Genomic DNA, 19,482 nt, shown 5'->3' on the forward strand with positions numbered 1-19,482 from the left:
TGCTTTGCTGCAGGAGGGACTGGTGCACTTCACAAAATAGATGGCATCATGAGGCATGAAAATTATGTGGATATATTGAAGCAACATCTCAAGACATCAGTCAGGAAGTTAAAGCTTGGTCGCAAATGGGTCTTCCAAATGGACAATGACCCCAAGCATACTTCCAGAGTTGTGGCAAAACGGCTTAAAGACAAAAGTGTGTGCGAGCAAGGAGGCCTACAAACCTGGCTCAGTTATACCAGCTCTGTCAGCAGGAATGGGCCAAATATTCACCCAGCTTATTGTGGGAAGCTTGTGGAAGGCTATCCGAAATGTTTGACCCAAGTTAAACAATTTAAAGGCAATGCTACCAAATACTAATTGAGTGTATGTAAACTCCTGACCCACTGGGAATGTGATGAACAAAATAAAAGCTGAAATAAATAATTCTCTCTACTATTATTCTGACATTTCACATTCTTCAAATAAAGTGGGGATCCTAACTGACCTAAGACAGGGAATTTTTACTAGGATTAAATGACAGGAATTGTGAAAAAGTTTAAATGTATTTGGCTAAGGTGTAGGTAAACTTCCGACTTCAACTGAACATACGTATGTAAATTAAAAAGGTTAATATGGATGACTTTTTGGATGGTTAATTTCAAAACTATTTATTAAATTAAAGAAAATAGACATAGATGACAGGCGCATGGGTCCCCAGAGATCGTGGGCCCCCCTGCCTTGCACTGGCTGCAGGGCTGTCTGGTATGCCAGTGCATAACAACCAGAATACATAACATGAATCCTCCTGCTTTGAAATTGAAGGAGATTGACCAATGCCATAGTGGTAATTGCTACAGTACTTGAAACTGCAGCATGCAAGGACAATTTTACTACTTGAACCTTCAGCATGGTACAGAAAGCACATGGCCTGTCTCCTGTATTCTGCTCCCTGGTGCTTCACCATAGTGCTGGCTAGCAGTGGATTAAGAGGGCGTGTCAGAGTGTGTGCCGGGACAGTCAAGCCACACTCCACTTCTCAGGCGTTGTCTATCGATCAGCTGCTGGGGAGGAGAGTCTGACACACTTAGAGATAGCAGGGTAACCGCAGGCAACAGCCCCCTGCCTGCCCTCTGCTCCCTGTGGTGGAACTGATTGCTTGCCTCAATCATCCTTTCCACACTCCCTCCTTCCCTCCTTTCAATATCTCTCTTCATGCCTCCATCCATTCCTCCGTCTCTCTGTCTCAGCGCCTCATCAAATCAGCAGTTCTAACCCTGCCTGGAAAGGCTGGAGGTCCGTACATTGAAATAGCAATTAATTGCTCTACAAAGAATCAACCCATTCATTAAGCTATGCTCTTGGCTATGTTATTATAGGACCCCCTCAGAAACAGTAGGCTAACTTGAAGCGGCATGGGAGATTCTGTGGAACACGTTGCTTTCCCCAATTCATATTATTAATGGCGCCCAGAGCTCTGAGTGCGCTGCAGCACTGATGTGGGGCAATTCTCCCATTCCATTTCCAGGTCTCATAACTGCACCATATGTGGTCTAAAAGTGACAAATGTTGTTTACTGGAGGCATCTGTTCTATATTATATCTGTGATGTTAGGCCTCAGTGCTGGTCCCATCCTAAGTAAAAACTATCTCTACATCGCAAACTTTTCATATCTGGCAGACCTTCGTACTGTATATATAATGTCAATGCCCAAGACAAAGAGCTACACTAAAAGACAACTCATGCTATAAATGTGATTCAAATTGTACCTCAGGCATACAATTATGTTCCTGTACTGTAGCTTAAGTGTAAGAAATTAGATGAGATTTATGTGTTTTGAAAGTACACTTTGGGGATAGCATTTGGCACGACGCGTATTCTGTGCGGTACAGTAAGGAGTGTACATGAAAGCATACCTGAGGGATATAAGTGTGTTATATAAAAGGTGGTAACAGTCATAAACGCTGGTACAGAGTTTGGCTCCAAAATTAGCTTTGTGATGTCTAATCGCTCACTAAATCATGCATAAAAGCGTTTGCTATTTGGGGCATCAGCCATTTGGAGACATTTTGGAGCATGGCACTCCTCTGTCCATACAGGATACAGCTGAGTGGAGTGCAACTGCTGATTGAACTGGAGGACTCCCCAGGGCGTGCATCAGGCCTGCATTACCATGAAATGACAGGAGAGCCTAGTGACTGCAGGCCATGCGTAAAATCACATCAACAACTCCCTTATTGTAATTACATTTGGTTAAATGGGAACGCAAAGTGTGGGTTTAATGCAATTAACATGTAATTGACATTCTGGCCAGGTTGGTGTCGATTCATTCTATTTCACACCAGAGATTTAACAAACAACGTCTCAATGGATTTTTCCCTAAATATGAAAATATGGCATGGAAACCTTCATAGATACATTTTCTCGATGTTGATAAGTGTCTAAACCTATAGTTCTAATCTATGTAACTACCGCAATAATGCATAGTGAACATTACCAGTGACATTAGGAAGCCAGAGAAATAAATGGATATGGAGTGCATACAGGCAGGTAAAGTGATGGAGAGAAAGTTTTAGGGCAGGTCAAGATGTTTTGTATTAAAAACATTCCAAAGATTGAACTTTAAATAGGCATGTCCCTCTCACTGAATAGCTAGCTGTGCTTCGGGGATCTTTACACTTCGACCACAACAACCACTTATTAGTGTCAGCCCACATTGTTATTTGCTCATCACCATAAAAACATTTTGTGAAGCATCGTGAGCTTGGCATCGGGGAGGCCGTTGTTGTGCGGTCAGTGTATGTTCTGCAAAAACATTCACTCTCCAAGTGACAGCTGGATGACTTTTTGATTTGATTAGGATCCCCATTTGCTGACTCCAATGGCGATAGCAAGTCTTATTGGGGACAAAAATGAAAAAGACATTACAGACTAAAAGGACATTGCAGACAAAAGACTTTACAATTTACATACATTTAAAAACATGAACATGTAGTGTGCGTGTGTGTGTGCGCATCTATCAATTACACATACACGTCAGTACATACACACAAAAATCAAGTCACATGGGGGAGAGGCATTGTGCCATGAGGTGTTGCTTTATTTCGTTTTTGAAACCAGATTTGCTGTTCCCTTGTGCTACATAAGACGGAAGGGAGTTCCATGCAATCACGGCTCTGTATAATACTGTATGTTTCCTTGAATTTGTTCTGGACCTGGGGACTGTGAAAAGACCCCTGTTGGCATGTCTGGTGGGGTAAGTGTGTGTGTCGGTGCTGTGTGTTGACGACTATGCAAACAATTTGGAATTTCCAACACATTAATGTTTCTTATAAAAACAAGAAGCGACGCAGTGTCTTTCCTCAACTCTTAGCCAATAGAGACTGGCATGCATAGTATTGATATTAGCCTTCTGATTACAATGAAGAGCAAAATGTGGCACACTGTTCTGGCCCAGCTGCAGCTTAACTAAGTAATTTTTTGCAGCACTTGCAGGACTTGCTTTGTGGACTGTGGTGTCAGAAAAGCAGAGTGTCTCTATCACAGACAGACTTCTCATCATCTTTACACACAATTAATTAATATGTGTTTCGACCATGACAGTTTACAATCTAGGGTAACACCAAATAATGTAGTCTCTTCAACTTGCTCAACAGCCATACCATTCATTACCAGATTACCAAATACAATGCTCTTAGTTTTAGAGATATTCAAGACCAGTTTATTACTGGCCACCCATTCTAAAACTGACTGCAACTCTTCAAATCAAATTGGTCACATACACATGGTTAGCAGATGTTAATGCGAGTGTAGCGAAATGCTTGTGCTTCTAGTTCCGACCATGCAGTAATATCTAACAAGTAATCTAACAATTTCACAAGAACTACCTTTTACACACAAGTGTAAAGGAATGAATAAGAAAATGTACATATAATATATGGATGAGCGATGGCCGAACGGAATAGGCAAGATGTAGTAGATAATATAGAATACAGTATATATATGAGATGAGTAATGTAGGGTTAGGGTATGTAAACATTATATAAAGTGGCATTGTTTAAAGTGACTAGTGATACATTTATTACATCCAATTTTTTATTATTAAAGTGGCTAGAGATTTGAGTCAGTATGTTGGCAGCAGCCACTCAATGTTAGTGATGGCTGTTTAACAGTCTGATGGCCTTGAGATAGAAGCTGTTTTTCAGTCTCTCGGTCCCAGCTTTGATGCACCTGTACTGACCTCGCCTTCTGGATGATAGCGGGGTGAACAGGCCGTGGCTCGGGTGGTTGCTTTCCTTGATGATCTTTTTGGCCTTCCTGTGACATCGGGTGGTGAAGGTGTCCTGGAGGGCAGGTAGTTTGCCCCCGGTGATGCCTTGTTGCAGACCTCACTACCATCTGGAGAGCCTTAAGGTTGTGGGCGGAGCACTTGCTGTACCAGGCGGTGATACAGCCTGACAGGATGCTCCCGATTGTGTATTTTTGGTGACAAGCCAAATTTCTTCAGCTTCATGAGGTTGAAGAGGCGCTGTTGAGTCTTCTTCACCACGCTGTCTGTGTGGGTGGACCATTTCAGTTTGTCCGTGAAGTGTACGCCGAGGAACTTTCCACCTTCTCCACTAGGTTTGTTTAGAGTTGCAGTGATTTCATTAGCAGTGGTTGATGATGCGTATATTGTTGAATCATCAGCATACATGGACACACAGGCTTTGTTTAATGCCAGTGGTAGGTCATTAGTAAAAATAGAAAAGAATAGAGGGCCAAGAGAGCTGCCCTGCAGTACACCACACTTTACATGTTTAACATTAGAGAAACTTCCATTAAAGACAACCCTCTGTTTTCTACAAGATAGATTGCCATATTGTGGATTCAGAGCTGAGGTTGAAAAGCTCTGCCAAAAGGATGATACAAGCACTTGGCAAAAGCTGGGGAAGAGGAGGAAACAACTCAAACCAAAATACCAAACAAACCACATCTCCACACTGTTGTTGTCCTAGCTTGTCTTAGAAAACCATTTTGTTTCTACGGTAATGGGATTGAGAATATACTACGCAGACTAAAGCTTTCAGAATGGTACTAAAATGTGTTTTGAAAGTCATTTGGCTTTGCATTTTGTCCAATGAGCGGCAGGTAGCCTAGTGGTTAGAGCATTGGGCCAGTAGCAGAAAGGTTGTTAGTTCAAATCCCCGAGCTGACAAGGTGAAAAGATCTGTCGATGTGCCCTTGAGCAAAGCACTTAACCCTAATTGCTCCAGACTCACTGCTGACCCTGGCCATGAGCCCACTCTCCGAGGGTGTCTCAGGGCGAGTTGGTATATGCAAAAAAACATATTTCCATTTCACATGTGTATAATACCCACTTGTGTGAAGCTGGAGAAATATAAGCAACCACCAAATGATTATCATATGGGTAGGGAGGTAGCTATGATTGCTATAAGCTATCTATATGCTACAGTTTCTATAGATCCCATGTCCTAATCAGTACTCCTGCTGTGTTGTTGATGTAAGTGTGGGCAGGGGTGAATGGTGATTTTTTTTTATTCCTTTCTGACACAGTCAGACAACATCACAGGCTCTGCTGGAGAGCCTACAGATGTACTCCAGCACACAACCTCACACCCTGTGAGAGCTGCAGCACCATGCAGAGATCCACTCTATTGGTCTTTTCACTGGCATTTCTGAGGACAGATAGAGATATTCAGATATTCTGATGGAGAAACGAACACCGGGGATAGCCAAACAGACACGACTTTAGCCTATAACACATAACAGTACACGTAATCCCGGCCCCATCGGCCCCATCGGTCACTGTGTGAGTTGTCCCTTGGGGCTGCACAACAGGATGTTGTTCAATTGCATCTCTGGCTGCTCATCTGTAAAATGCATTTCATGTTGTGGTATTTAATCTAGTTCCAGTAACTTCCTTTGAAACCTTTACAGATCTGTGCGGGAGCTTACTGTGAAACCAACGGCCTCTGGGAGTTAAGCAGCCTCACACAGAGCAGTGCCCAAGCAACACAATATCAGAGCGCTTAGAGAGCAACACCATAGACACAAAACCATGAGTGGGTTATGTGTGTGCGTGTATGTTTGGATGAGTGTATGCGTGTGTCAGGAGGGAGTGCCTGGGGTGATGGGGAAATAGGAATGATGGGGGGGAAGCTAGTGTCACCATGGCCAAATAATCAGATTAATATCGTGTGCAGTAGCCCTGCCTGGCTCTGCACGGGCCAGTTGATCAGAACATGCTTTGATGAACCTCCCAATGGATGGTCTCCAGAATCAATGGGTGGAGTCAGGCTATACAGCCAGGCTTTCGTTAGCGGGGAGGGGAAGACTGGAATGGTAGGCAGTAGGAAAGCACAGTGCTGCTCCCTGCTGGAAGGGACCAGCTCTGGTGCAGTCCCCTCAGACTGTGAGTGTGCTTTCATGCTCAGCTCAATATGGCCTAGCCTCTGAGGCCAAGCACACATTATACAGAACACACACATTATCCCTGAGGGAGGTCTTTGGTTAATCTGATTCAATAACACATATCACCAGACTTTCACTGAGCCAATGACCATAAAACAAACCACACAGGGCCTTAGCTGGAGCATGTGCCTTAACCACCGTGTCTGATATATTACTGCTATTTTGCAAGGATTTGTAAATTAAATGTTTTAACCACTACTCTATAAAGCCTAAACAACACCACAGAAATCAATTCACCATGTGTAATTTGCAGCTGTAACTATGTACGTAACTGGTGTTTTGTATCCACCCCCCACTGATTTCAGTAAGGGTAAGGAAGGGTCATGTAATGTGGTACTCACGCTGTGCGACCTTGGCCAGGTGCAGCCGGTTGACCCAGGAGATCTTGCTGAGGGGACTGGGGGTGTTGAAAACCACCATGAAGCTGACGGGACGTCCCGACCTAGAGGGGAATACCCACACACACAACGTAAAACACCTGACTCGTGCTCTGTGGGGACCTCATCAAGACCATTGTTCTACTGTCCACAGCAAAGCAGCAGTTAAAAGCCCATTTGTGTTTTATGGGTCATGCACTGCACTGGAAAATAGCCTTGAGTTTCTTTGGATATGTCATGAGATTGTGATATGGTTGGATTATATGATAATACAATTCTGGGCTCCTGATTGTGTAAAGTTACTTTTATGTGATTTCTTGAAGCGGTTTGTGCTGTATTTTACACATGTTGTAAACAAACCCCCACTGGAAAACTGAAAACATACTGTCATTTAATTCTAGTGTACTATAAGACTGCCTACTCCTCCCCTTTGGAGGCCCTTCTGGGAGCAGGAGGAGGAGAGAGGAGAGGGAAAGGGAGCAGAAAGCGTCAGAGTCCTGTAACCACGGAGCTGTGACAAACAGCACATTTCTCCCCGTTTCAATCAGGATAGTGGAAGTGATGTGAAGGTCAGATGATGCAGCGCTCCGTTTGACCCTGAAGGTTGTGGTGCAGTCACCGCCGCACTGAGATGCCCAGATCAGATAAGAGAGGGGATGAGAGGGGAGCATGAGCTGCTAACACACAAAGAAAGAGCCCCTCTGCTCCTTGCCCCTCGACATGCCTTTTACACTCTGGGTAAAAGCTGACCGTTCTGGTCCTGCATGTGGGAATAACGTGATCCTTGAACGGGGGGAGCTCAGTGTGGAACTATTAAAGGTCAAAGGCATCCGGTAGGGGCTCAGTACTCTGAGATCAGCAGCTGTGAACCAGCCACCAGGTTACCTCTCTCTACATCCACCAAGTCCCCCGGCTCTCGTCCTTGCAGTCTGCACAGACGTAGGATCTTCATTTGATTACTCTTTTGTTGCTGAGACTGTTTCTGCACTGCAGATGACTTAGGAGTTAGTGATTTACATCAATTCACTGACTATCCACACTAACACAAGGTTATAGTAACAATACTGCACTTTCCATGTATAGCCTAACCACTGATCAAGCAACATTATGGACTAAATGTTCAAATCCTGTTGTTGCAGGATTATTTTGCTGTGACAATATAGGTAACCTTAAGATCCTACATCTGTATATGCAAAATACCTGTTTGTTTTTTCTTCTGTTCTACATGAATAAACAGGGACATGGATACTACTTGCTTCAGGTTGAGTGCCAGGCTAAAAGATACAACAGCAGTACACATCTCCAGTGACTCCATTCAGCAGCAGGCCTCCGGATAGCTGTTTTCCCTGAAAGCTGGCCCCATCTTAAAGGTGAAGCTCTCATACATTCCTCTCTGTCTCTGTATCTCTCTCCCTCTCTCGTCACTTAGCCAGTGAAAGTACATTTGTCACTGTACTCAATGCCCTGCTTGTTAAAGAGCCATTCCTGACACACGCACGCACGCACGCACACACACACACACACACTCACAAAGGGAAGGCATTTCACATTCAGCCGTTCAGACATCATTAGAGGGTAATTGAGTGGAGAACGGTGTGCAGCCTGAGAATCTGCTTCTGTCATACCTGCCTGCTGCCCGGCCCGCTCCCAATTCATTTTCACTCAGACAGAGTGAGAGAGTGAGAGCGAGAGAGTAGACAAGGACAGGAAGATGTAAGTAAGATCTCCAACTTCTTTGACAAAAGTGGAGCTTTCACACCGAGATGTAATTCATACCCTTCACTGCTTAAATACAGCAGAAGCAATTTGCTGAAGAACGAGAGAGACGAGGCGAGAGGGGAAAGAGAGGGAGAAAGATGAGAATGAAACTGCTCCCTTCATCGGATTGCCAGGAAGGGTAATACTCTATGCTCTCACTGCTCCAAACATGCTAAACAGAGCAGACTCTGAGTCCTCGGACCGGCTGATTGACAAGTGTGCTGGTGTGCTGGTACATGGGCAGAATGAGGAAGTAGGCATGGGCACGCTGGCGGAACAGAGCCGAGCGGTGTGGAGTAAGGTCCCAGCCTTGCAGCCTAGACTCGGGCTGATATATGGCTGTGGGTCACTGCTGTGGCACACATGGGACACTAATGCACGAGGACGGGACAGATGTTGGAGTGAGTGCTGAGCGAGAGCCTGTCACGCAGGTGGCACACACCTATTCTCCAGATATTGATAGAGGTCCGTCAGAGGCCCCTGTGGGAGCTACAGTGTGCCTAGACCAGGACCTGGCTTGACTGGGAAAGTCACAACTTAGCTGTTCATTGAGAGAGGAGTAAAAGTCATGCAGGTGGCATGCAGCAAGTCAAAGACGAGACACCTACAGAAAATAAACCACGAGTCATCTGGCACAGCCTTGGCATTGAGCCATGATTGCTGTTCTTTATACATTTGGCCTGTGTGTGTGTGTGTGTGTGTGCCTACAGCCATACTAAAGCAGCCATAGATAAAGCGAGTGCTAACGATGTGCTGACACATACCACGGTGCCTTTGCGGCAGGCAGCAGTAGATTCCCCCCATGTCCTCAGCTCAACCCGTCCCTGCTCTGTGAGAAGGGATGGAGTGAAGGGGAGGCTGTGATGTGCTGCCTTCCTGGCGATAGAAACGCTCCCAGGCTGACAGGAGGGGACTAACTTGGTACAGGACAGCCCTGCGGTGGACCCACTAACACCACCACTCTCACAGAGACACAACTAGACTGTGTAGAGTATCAACACCAACCCCCAGGCCTAAGGCCCTCTGCTGGCCCTGCCACCTCCAACCCCCAGCCCTAAGGCCCTCTGCTGGCCCTGCCACCTCCAACCCCAGCCCTAAGGCCCTCTGCTGGCCCTGCCACCTCCAACCCACAGCCCTGTCTGCCAAGCAACCAGCCAGCCACCCGCCACAGAGGCCTTGCCTCAATTAGTCTGCTATCAGAGTCCCTGCCCAGCTCTCACTCCTAAAGGAGCTCTCTCTTTTTCATCCTCAGGTTTTATCTCATGCTTCTCCTCACAATCTACACTCTATACTAGAGTCCAGGTCTCTATAGGACTCCACTTGCTCAAAGCATCCCCCCCCCCACTCAATGCTGTAGAAACCTGCTTCTCTGTCTGGCAGAATGAGGTCTGTAGACTGCTACAAACAAATACTGTTACACTATGTGATACTGCTCACAGAGATGGGTAGGGGATCTCCCGCCCTGGTCCATGATGCTGCCAATGACATGGATGGGGTAGTCATCAAAAGGGAAGCTGGGACCAACCTGCCTGCATGACATCTAACTACACCAAACATAGACTAAGCAGCTTGGCCGGGCAGACCCAGTGTGGCTCCACAGAGAGGGGGGGGTAACAATCTGCAGTGCTCTGCTGCTCAAGCTGTCACCTTAGGTTCGATAGGGACATTTAGGCCTTCGCTGCTAGGTGTCCCCCTTTGTCACCCTGCCTAGCCATGTTCCTGTGGTGGAGGTGGATCAAGGTCTCTTTCCCTCCCTGTTCCTGCTACTCCCCTCCTCCTCCTCCTCTCATCCTCCACACACTAGCAGCCACAGCACGACTCCCTCTTTAATCTGTCTTCGTTCTCGATCCACCTCCTCTACTCTCAGCTGAGTCCGTAGCCACTTCAGCACAATACGATAAGCACATTCAGACTCACCACAGTGAGAGAATTATATAAGCTCCCATTATGGCACCTTTAGATTTGGTACATCTAAAAATTACAAAATGAGCTGTCAGTCAAAGACCACTTCCTGTGTGTCCTTGAGGTGAACTACAATAACATTTAAAAAAAGGATTCTGAACAAGTGAAAAACACATTTAATCTATGAAAATAACATGGCTAATGCTGTCAATTATTCCATTTGAGTTCTCAAGGAAGTGAATATTGTATGTAACGATCAGTTAATGACCCATCGTGGTGTGCAGTCCAGACCTCATTTGCCAGCCAGCTGTGGCAGAGGTGGGTGGGGGCAGGCTTTTAACATTGGCTGAGCATAATGCCAGGTAATGTGCTCTTTGAGGGTAAGTGAACGCAGCATCAGGCTCCTTCATCATCATAACGTTAGCGCTCAGGCACATTAAAATACTTGTCACCAGCTATTATCTTTATGTGCTCGTGTGACGGCCTGTTTTCCGAGTTATGGATTAGGCGATTTCTCCAGCAACCTGTTTTCTGGAGTCAAGGCGGGAGTGTAAAACAAGCCCTCGCAGTTCAATTTGGCCCCTTTAAATCATAAAATCACACGAGTGAAGATAGTGGATGAAATCCACACATTGGATGGTACTACAGTATGGCTGACTTTAACACAAGGCCCAGTAATATTGAGGTAATACTCACTTGTCTGGTCTTCCAGGCACCTGCAGGCGTAAGCGGCACTTGTTGGCACTCTGAATCTGATCCTCCTTGATCCGGATGAGTCTCTGGAGAGCTAGACACCAGTCCTGGGCCACGGTCGTGTTCAGGTTCTATGATCCACAAACACACAAGAACATTCAGCTGTGACATGAAAATATAGCTACATTACAGTACATACTCCCATGTGCATGCTATTCTCCTTCCATTCGCAACCATAACATAAGTATGCCATGCTTATAGTCACACCATCATGCATGGACTATAATGACATACACTCTCTATTAAAAGAACCGACCACACCCTAGTCATAAAACTGCTCTGATTTATACACCCTTTCATCAACCCATGGCCAAAGCACTTTCATACCATCAAATATAACATTTACACATCTCCTACCAGGTGGCGTGGCGAGAATCTGTCTCCGCACCACGCGCTCTTACCACTGGTGTCCCCCAGGGCTCTGTTCTAGGCCCTCTCCTATTCTCGCTATACACCAAGTCACTTGGCTCTGTCATATCCTCACATGGTCTCTCCTATCATTGCTATGCAGACGACACACAATTAATCTTCTCCTTTCCCCCTTCTGATAACCAGGCGGCGAATCGCATCTCTGCATGTCTGGCAGACATATCAGTGTGGATGACGGATCACCACCTCAAGCTGAACCTCGGCAGACGGAGCTGCTCTTCCTCCCGGGGAAGGACTGCCCGTTCCATGATCTCGCCATCACGGTTGACAACTCCCTTGTGTCCTCCTCCCAGAGTGCTAAGAACCTTGGCGTGATCCTGGACAACACCCTGTCGTTCTCCACTAACATCAAGGCGGTGACCCGATCCTGTAGGTTCATGCTCTACAACATTCGCAGAGTACGACCCTGCCTCACACAGGAAGCGACGCAGGTCCTAATCCAGGCACTTGTCATCTCCCGTCTGGATTACTGCAACTCGCTGTTGGCTGGGCTCCCTGCCTGTGCCATTAAACCCCTACAACTCATCCAGAACGCCACAGCCCGTCTGGTGTTCAACCTTCCCAAGTTCTCTCACGTCACCCCGCTCCTCCGCTCTCTCCACTGGCTTCCAGTTGAAGCTTGCATCCGCTACAAGACCATGGTGCTTGCCTACGGAGCTGTGAGGGGAACGGCACCTCCATACCTTCAGGCTCTGATCAGGCCCTACACCCAAACAAGGGCACTGCGTTCATCCACCTCTGGCCTGCTGGCCCCCCTACCTCTGAGGAAGCACGGTTCCCGCTCAGCCCAGTCCAAACTGTTCGCTGCTCTGGCACCCCAATGGTGGAACAAGCTCCCTCACGACGCCAGGACAGCGGAGTCAATCACCACCTTCCGGAGACACCTGAAACCCCACCTCTTTAAGGAATACCTGGGATAGGATAAAGTAATCCTTCTAACCCCCCCCCCCTTAAAATATTTCGATGCACTATTGTAAAGTGGTTGTTCCACTGGATATCATAAGGTGAATGCACCAATTTGTAAGTCGCTCTGGATAAGAGCGTCTGCTAAATGACTTAAATGTAAATGTAAATGTCCTACTCCACTTTTAGAGTTTAGTCCTCCTGTTTCAATATAATCAAATACTTTTTTGAAGTCAATGAGCCATGCAGAAGTATTTCCTATATTTGTTTGGTGGACATTTATAATATAACTGGGTGGGGTGTGAAAATCAGTGATATGGAGAAAAGCCGATTTTACTCCACCTAAGGACATTGTGGTCATTAAAAACAGAGGCCACCTTTCCCTGAGAGGCTTTTTGGTGATTGCTGGAGTACACTGTGACTATGTTATGTACAGTAACTTTAATGTCATGGTGGCAGACAGACACACTACTGAGGTGTCCTGATTTGAAGACAGCGTAGCTCACTGCAAGAGAGAGGCACTCCGTTCTTCAGGAGATAGGCTCAGATATGTGACAGATTTGAAGGCTCACATATGATCACTATTGTGGCACTGTTTGCATGGGGATATTGAATGAATTCATGATGGTATCAATTGATGATTCGAGAAAGATTTGTAGCTTTTCTTTGCTCAAATTTGAATTGCATTTTGAATCTCATTGTGGAGGTTTCCCGGAAAGAGATTGCCCCAAATGCCCTTCTTCTCTATCTATGAGTAATTAACATATTTGTTGTTGTTCAGTACTGAGCATTTTACAAAATAACACTTTGTTCATGTTCAAAGCATTATGCGTTCTCAGGGATTTAGACCTGTAGTTAGTTGGGTTGTAGTAGAAACAAATCACCTTTGATCAACCTTACATTTGCAAGCAGTATTTACAAATATCAGCTTTATTAATAATTTGTCAAGCTGCAAAGGAAATACATTTTAAGTAAAAAGCAGTGTTTTTGGAGGTCAGATTGCAGTGCATGTTTTTAAAGTGGGTAATTTGGAAGTAGACTTTTGTGGGTAACTCTGAGGCAGTCTGGGCTGTGTAGTGGTGTGAAAAATTACTATAGTAGACCCACAGGTTGAGGTTTGGGCTGTGTACTAAGTAGTGAAGTGGGGTGGGGTAGTGGGGTGTACCTGGTATGTCCCCTGTAGCGTTCCCACCAGCAGTGAGATCTCCTCTACCACAGACAGGTCGTGCTGCAGCTCCTGGAGCTCCTGGTAGAGTCGAGGAGGACCCAGGATCACCTTCCCTGTGGACAAAACACAACATGGCCTGTCAAGCTACAGTACACACATCAACAGGTTACACTATTAACATCAAATCAAATGTTATGCTTCGTAAACAACAGGTGAGGACTAACAGTGAAATACTTAAGTTAAAGATAAAGATTTAAACCAAAAATGTTTTGGAAATAGTGACACAAGGAATAAATCCACAGTGAATAACAATAACAAGTAAAAATAACATGTCTATATACAGGAAGTATCAGTACCAAGTCGATGTGCAGAGGTACGAGGTAATTGAGGTAGCTATGTACATATAGCTGGGGGTAAAGTGACTAGGCAACTGGATATATAATAGACAGCTCTCTGTGAGTGTGTGTGTGTGTGTGTGTGTGTGTGTGTGTGTGTGTGTGTGTGTGTGTGTGTGTGTGTGTGTGTGTGTGTGTGTGTGTGTGTGTGTGTGTGTGTGTATAGAGTCCAGTGTGGGTCCTTTTGGTTCCAGACTTGGTGCACTGGTACCGCTTGCTGTGCGGTAGCAGAGAGAACAGTCTATGGCATGGGTGGCTGGAGTCTTTGACAATGTTTAGGGCCTCCCTCTGACACCGCCGGGTATAGAGGTCCTGTATGGCAGGGAGCTTGGCCCCAGTGATGTACTGGGCCGTACTCACCACTCTCACCACTGTAGCGCCTTACGGTCGGGTGCCTTGCAGTTGCCGTACCAAGCGGTGATGCAGCCAGTCAAGATGCTCTCAATGGTGCAGCTATAGAACTTTGAGGATCTGAGGGCCTGTTCCAAACTCCTCAATGTTATTGGATAAATCCATGGAATATATTCCAGTCTGTGCTATGGAAACAACCCTGTAGCATTGCATCTGCTTCATCAGACCACTTCTGTATTGAGTACATCACTGGTACTTGCTGAATTTTTGCTTGTAAGCAGGAGGATAAAATGATGGTCTGATTTGCCAAAGGGAGGGAGAGCTCAAGTTCAAACAACTATTGCAATCCCCAATGGAACTGCAATTCTTTACTTTCCTGAACTACAATCACTAGTAGAAGTAACAAAGGAGCTCAATGTTTGATGGATCGATCGCTGTCGTTATTTGTTGAATGATCTGAATGTAGTCTGTAGTCTGATTGTATAACTAAAAAGCAGATAGAGAAATGTGGCCATTTGGACATGAGATTCACCAATCAATTTGGGAGCATACTGTCTTCACATTCTCTGTCTCCAACCTCAAGGGATCAATAGCCCTGCCTCTCACTCCCATTCTCCCTCCTTACTGCCCTGGCCCACATCTCTACACACCGCTCCGGGAGAGTGCCGTTATTACATTTGCAGCAAGATGTAGCTGTGGAGCTGTCCTGTCCTGTGCTGTCACCACAACTACATAATCAAGTAGCTGTGCAGCTTCATCAAAAGGCAGGTTACTGAAGCATGGTCCTTTGTGGGAGTTTAGTGGCTTGTGGAGCTAGGGGCTAGGTGTGTGGTTGTATCCACAAATAGACAGAGAGGGAACCAGCGAGTGGAGAGAGGCATGTATTGTTATCTTAAAGAGAGCCTTTATAACCTTTGAGGATTTAATGGGATCTCTGACACGGACGGGCACAGACATCTGTCATATGAGACACGATCAATAGCAGACATCTGAATATAAAGAGGTGTGCCTGCCGTGAGCCTCTGTACACAATGGCTTCCCTGTATCTGTGAGGCTTTGGGATGCACTGGCACACAGGTCCGCTGTGTCCCCGCACGCCTGGAGTTGGACTCAGCCCCGGAGGTGAATGTGCTGAGTTGTAATCCAGCGTAATCCCGTTGGTGTGGCAGGATTGGTTTTCACACTCAGACAAGGTTATTCACAGTGGCGGCCGGGCACGTAGCAGCAAGGCAGGGCTGAGCCCACAGGGGCCCCTGCCCATCCTTCCAAGGGCAGCCACCTCATGTAACAACAGCCAGCAGGAATATCCATCCTCAGCCTATAGTCCAGCTAGTGCTGCATCCAGCTCTGGGAACTAACCTGAGGGAATTTACAGCAGCCACTGCTTCAAAATCCCCAATATATACAGTCATTGGTCCAAATATGCACCAAAACATAGACTAATCCCCATCCGAACCTGCACACCAGCTCACTGCATGTAAGTGCAGCATTGCAGTCTCGTTTCAGTGTCTAAACTATAAAACATGGGGGACAATAATAATTCTGTAATGGGGCAGAGAGAGAGAGAGAGAGAGAGAGAGAAAGAAAGAAAGAAAGAAAGAAAGAAAGAAAGAAAGAAAGAAAGAAAGAAAGAAAGAAAGAAAGAAAGAAAGAAAGAAAGAAAGAAAGAAAGAAAGAAAGAGAGAGAATTGATAGCGAGAGAGAGAGAATTGAGAGATCCCTGTAGTTCTCAGAAGGCCAGCCTTCTCCATCAATAAAGGAGGGCACCAGGGCCAGAGATGAAAAATGTGTCAATTTCTCGCCAAGCCGGGGAGCGTGGGATTTAGGCAGGACGCCCTGCCGAATTACATCACAGGGGACGGGGAACTATAAATAGACGGGCCAGTCTGTGTGACTGGCAGGCTGGAAAGTAATTCAACAGATGCACAGAGGAAAATTCCTGGAAAGGCATGATTAAGGGAATGACTTGCATTGGGCCAGTGCAACATTTTTTAATTAACCATAGCTTTTTTTCGAACACATGACAGGCTAATAAAAGACAGGGAAGAGAGAGAGAGAGAGAGAGAGAGAGAGAGAGAGAGAGAGAGAGAGTGATAGACCTTTAAATTTAACGTTAAATGATCTCACAGTGTTGCAGTACACTTATAAAATTGTAAGAGATCCCTTCAGAGAATCTAAGCCTAATCTTGGCCTCCTTGTTAAACTGTTGCTATTCGCTGAGCGTGACACGGTCAGACGCTACTGTAAAAGTCGCCATTAATATTGAAGTCATGGAGCTCCAACTTTAAAAGGCTGTTCCATTACATCCTGATAAGGCTTTGTATCTTCTCCTTTCCATTGCACATTTATCAGGGATCTCTCCACCAAGCTGTATGCGCAACAGAGTTTTGTGAGGGGGATAAAAGGACTGTTGCACCATTCGATTCCTATCTAGTGCTGCTGCTTCTCTAATTGGAGCTGGAGAGGAAGGGAATGATCTCTGCAGATTGATGACACCACTCCAGATATGTTTGTGGTCTATCAGAGAGTGAAATGAGACTGTGGAGGGTGCAGCAATGGTTTCCATCATCGCTATTCTTTTCACAAACATCCTCAATCAGAGTGACAGCGCTGTGTCACCAGAATTCACTGGGACAGTTGACAGTAGGAAACAGATTAGAGGGCTGTGCTGAGTCAAACCATGGGGCTGAGACTAGGAGTCTGGTCAAGTGATGAGATTAACTGGACTACATGTAGGAGATGATGAACAGGGATAGAAAGGTCATGGAAGGATGACTCGGGAGGCTTACCAACCTGGGGGACAGGCACCGCCAGGGTGCTTGGCACCGCCATGCTGGAACAAGGTATCCTTGGCCTGCGAGGCCTCCTGACCCACCTCCACCACCTGGACCTGCAGCAGGGGGGCGCTCCACTTCATTGTGTACTTTGGACCAACAGGGACCAGGCTGCTGATATCAGGGGGCCCCCTGGTGGTGGAAAAAATAATACAACAAGTTAAATCAAAGCTCTTCTCAGTGTTCCTCTCCTCCAAACAGAAGCACTAATCCCAAACCACCAACAGGAGGAGAACCGAGGTGTCACTCTTTGAATTATCACAAAAATAGCTGGAGAGCAGAATTAGAATCCGTCTGATCAGCAGTGTTCACGGCAGAAGCAGGACCCCCGGCTGTGAGCAGGGTTAATTTTATATTCATATATTCCTGTAATCAAGCACACAATCAACATTGTGATCAGTTTGTCAAGATTCTAGAGGGCAGGCAAAGTCAACTTCAGGGGAATCAAGTTGAACAAAACATGGGGTGATAATTACTTTGAAGGCTGAACAAGAGAGCTTTGAGGTATGAACGTCTCAGACAGGAGCTTTGCAAATAGGGGAAAATCTTTCCTGTTTACCTTCAACTCTGAGAAGATGTGATCAATGGCGCTGTCATAGAGGATAAATTGGAGAGGGACCAAGAAATATGTTATGTCAGTAATCTAAGACTCCTGTTGCTCTAGTTAAGCTGCCTGCCATTTGTTAAAAGCTGATAAAGCTCTGGTAACTCCAGATAGTGCTAGAGAACGCTATATTACTCTTTGCTATGCAGTTTGCCTAAATATATCCCTGCAAAGCCTTGTAGGCTGAGCCTCGTGGCGCTAATGCTGTGGCGCCGGGAAGGTGTTTGTGTATTTTCACTGAAGCTGTTTAGCAGAATTTATTCTACTCTACAGAGACACCAGACTTGTTCCATGTCATTTCAGCAAGCCATGACACCCACTATCTCAGATTGTTCTGAAATAATTTCCGTAGTTAGAAACAGATAATATTAGCAATTCTGCAACATTATTTTGTGGAAATATAATTTAATCTATGAGAAATGTAGCTAATTTATTGCACTGAAATTGGCAATTTTAAATTATAGGCTTCATATAATATTTAATAAATAAAAAAACATAACATCCGATTTGGACCACATTTTTTCTAACAATGAGTAAGACCTGAAGATTCCAAAGAAATGGCCAGAAGCCACCCACGGACCCCCCACGCCAATCCCAACCCAACAGCTATACAACATCAGTTCACTATGTTTGACAAGTAGTATGGAGCTACAGCTCGGAGTATTATTTCTTCATCCTACAGTGCCTTCAGAAAGTATACATTCCCTTTGACTTATTCCACGTTTTGTTGTGTTACAGAGCGTGAATTCAAAATGGATGAAATATATTTTTTACACACATTACCCCATAATGAAATACAGAAATATCTAATTTACAGATTGTAAGTATTCCTGAGTATTCCTATTTCCTCACATCCCTGAGTCAATACATGTTAGCATCACCTTTGGCAGCGATTACAACTTTTTGTAATGTTTTGCACACCTGGATTGTACAATATTTACACATTCTTTTTAAAATTATTGAACCTCTGTCAAGTTGGTTATTGAACATTGCTAGACAGACATTTTTAGGTCTTGCCATAGATTTTCAAGTGGATATAAGTCAAAACTGTAACTAGGCCACTCAGGAACATTCAGTGTCGTCTTCCAAATCAACTCCAGTGTATATTTGGCCTTGTTTAGGTTATTGTCCTGCTGAAAGGTGAATTTGTCTCACAGTGTCTGTTAGAAAGCAGACTGAACCATGTTTTCCTCTAGGATTTTGCCTGTGCTTAGCTCTATTCCGTTTCTTTTTATCCCAAAAAAAAATTCCCTAGTCCTTGCCGATGACAAGCATACCCATAACATGATGCTGCCACCACCATGCTTGAAAATATGAAGTGTGGTACTCATTGATGTGTTGTGTTGGATTTGCCCCAAACACACTTTGGTATTCAGGACATAAAGTTAATTTCTTTGCCACATTTTTTGCAGTTTTACTTTAGTGCCTTATTGCAAAAAGGATGGATGTTTTGGAATATTTTGTATTCTATACAGGCTTTCTTCTTTTTACTCTGTCATTTAGGTTAGTATTGTGGTGTAACTACAATGTTGTGGACCCACCCTCAGTTTTCTCC

The 19,482-nt window shown here is 45.2% G+C and overlaps 1 protein-coding gene across 4 annotated transcripts in view; it reads right to left on the minus strand.

Annotated features, from left to right (window-relative positions):
• Positions 1-19,482, minus strand: part of arhgef10la (Rho guanine nucleotide exchange factor (GEF) 10-like a) — a 125,465-nt gene that overhangs the window by 69,011 nt on the left and 36,972 nt on the right. For all 4 annotated transcript variants that reach the window (XM_029775138.1, XM_029775136.1, XM_029775137.1 and 1 more), the window contains 4 exons: positions 17,283-17,455; positions 13,741-13,856; positions 11,187-11,314; positions 6,795-6,895 (listed from right to left, as the gene is read on the minus strand). In XM_029775138.1, the coding sequence (XP_029630998.1) occupies positions 6,795-6,895; positions 11,187-11,314; positions 13,741-13,856; positions 17,283-17,455 (518 nt within the window). The remainder of the gene's footprint in view (positions 1-6,794; positions 6,896-11,186; positions 11,315-13,740; positions 13,857-17,282; positions 17,456-19,482) is intronic.

This window comes from Salmo trutta, chromosome 14 (genome assembly GCF_901001165.1).
Source record: "Salmo trutta chromosome 14, fSalTru1.1, whole genome shotgun sequence".
NCBI classification, from domain to species: Eukaryota; Metazoa; Chordata; class Actinopteri; order Salmoniformes; family Salmonidae; genus Salmo; species Salmo trutta.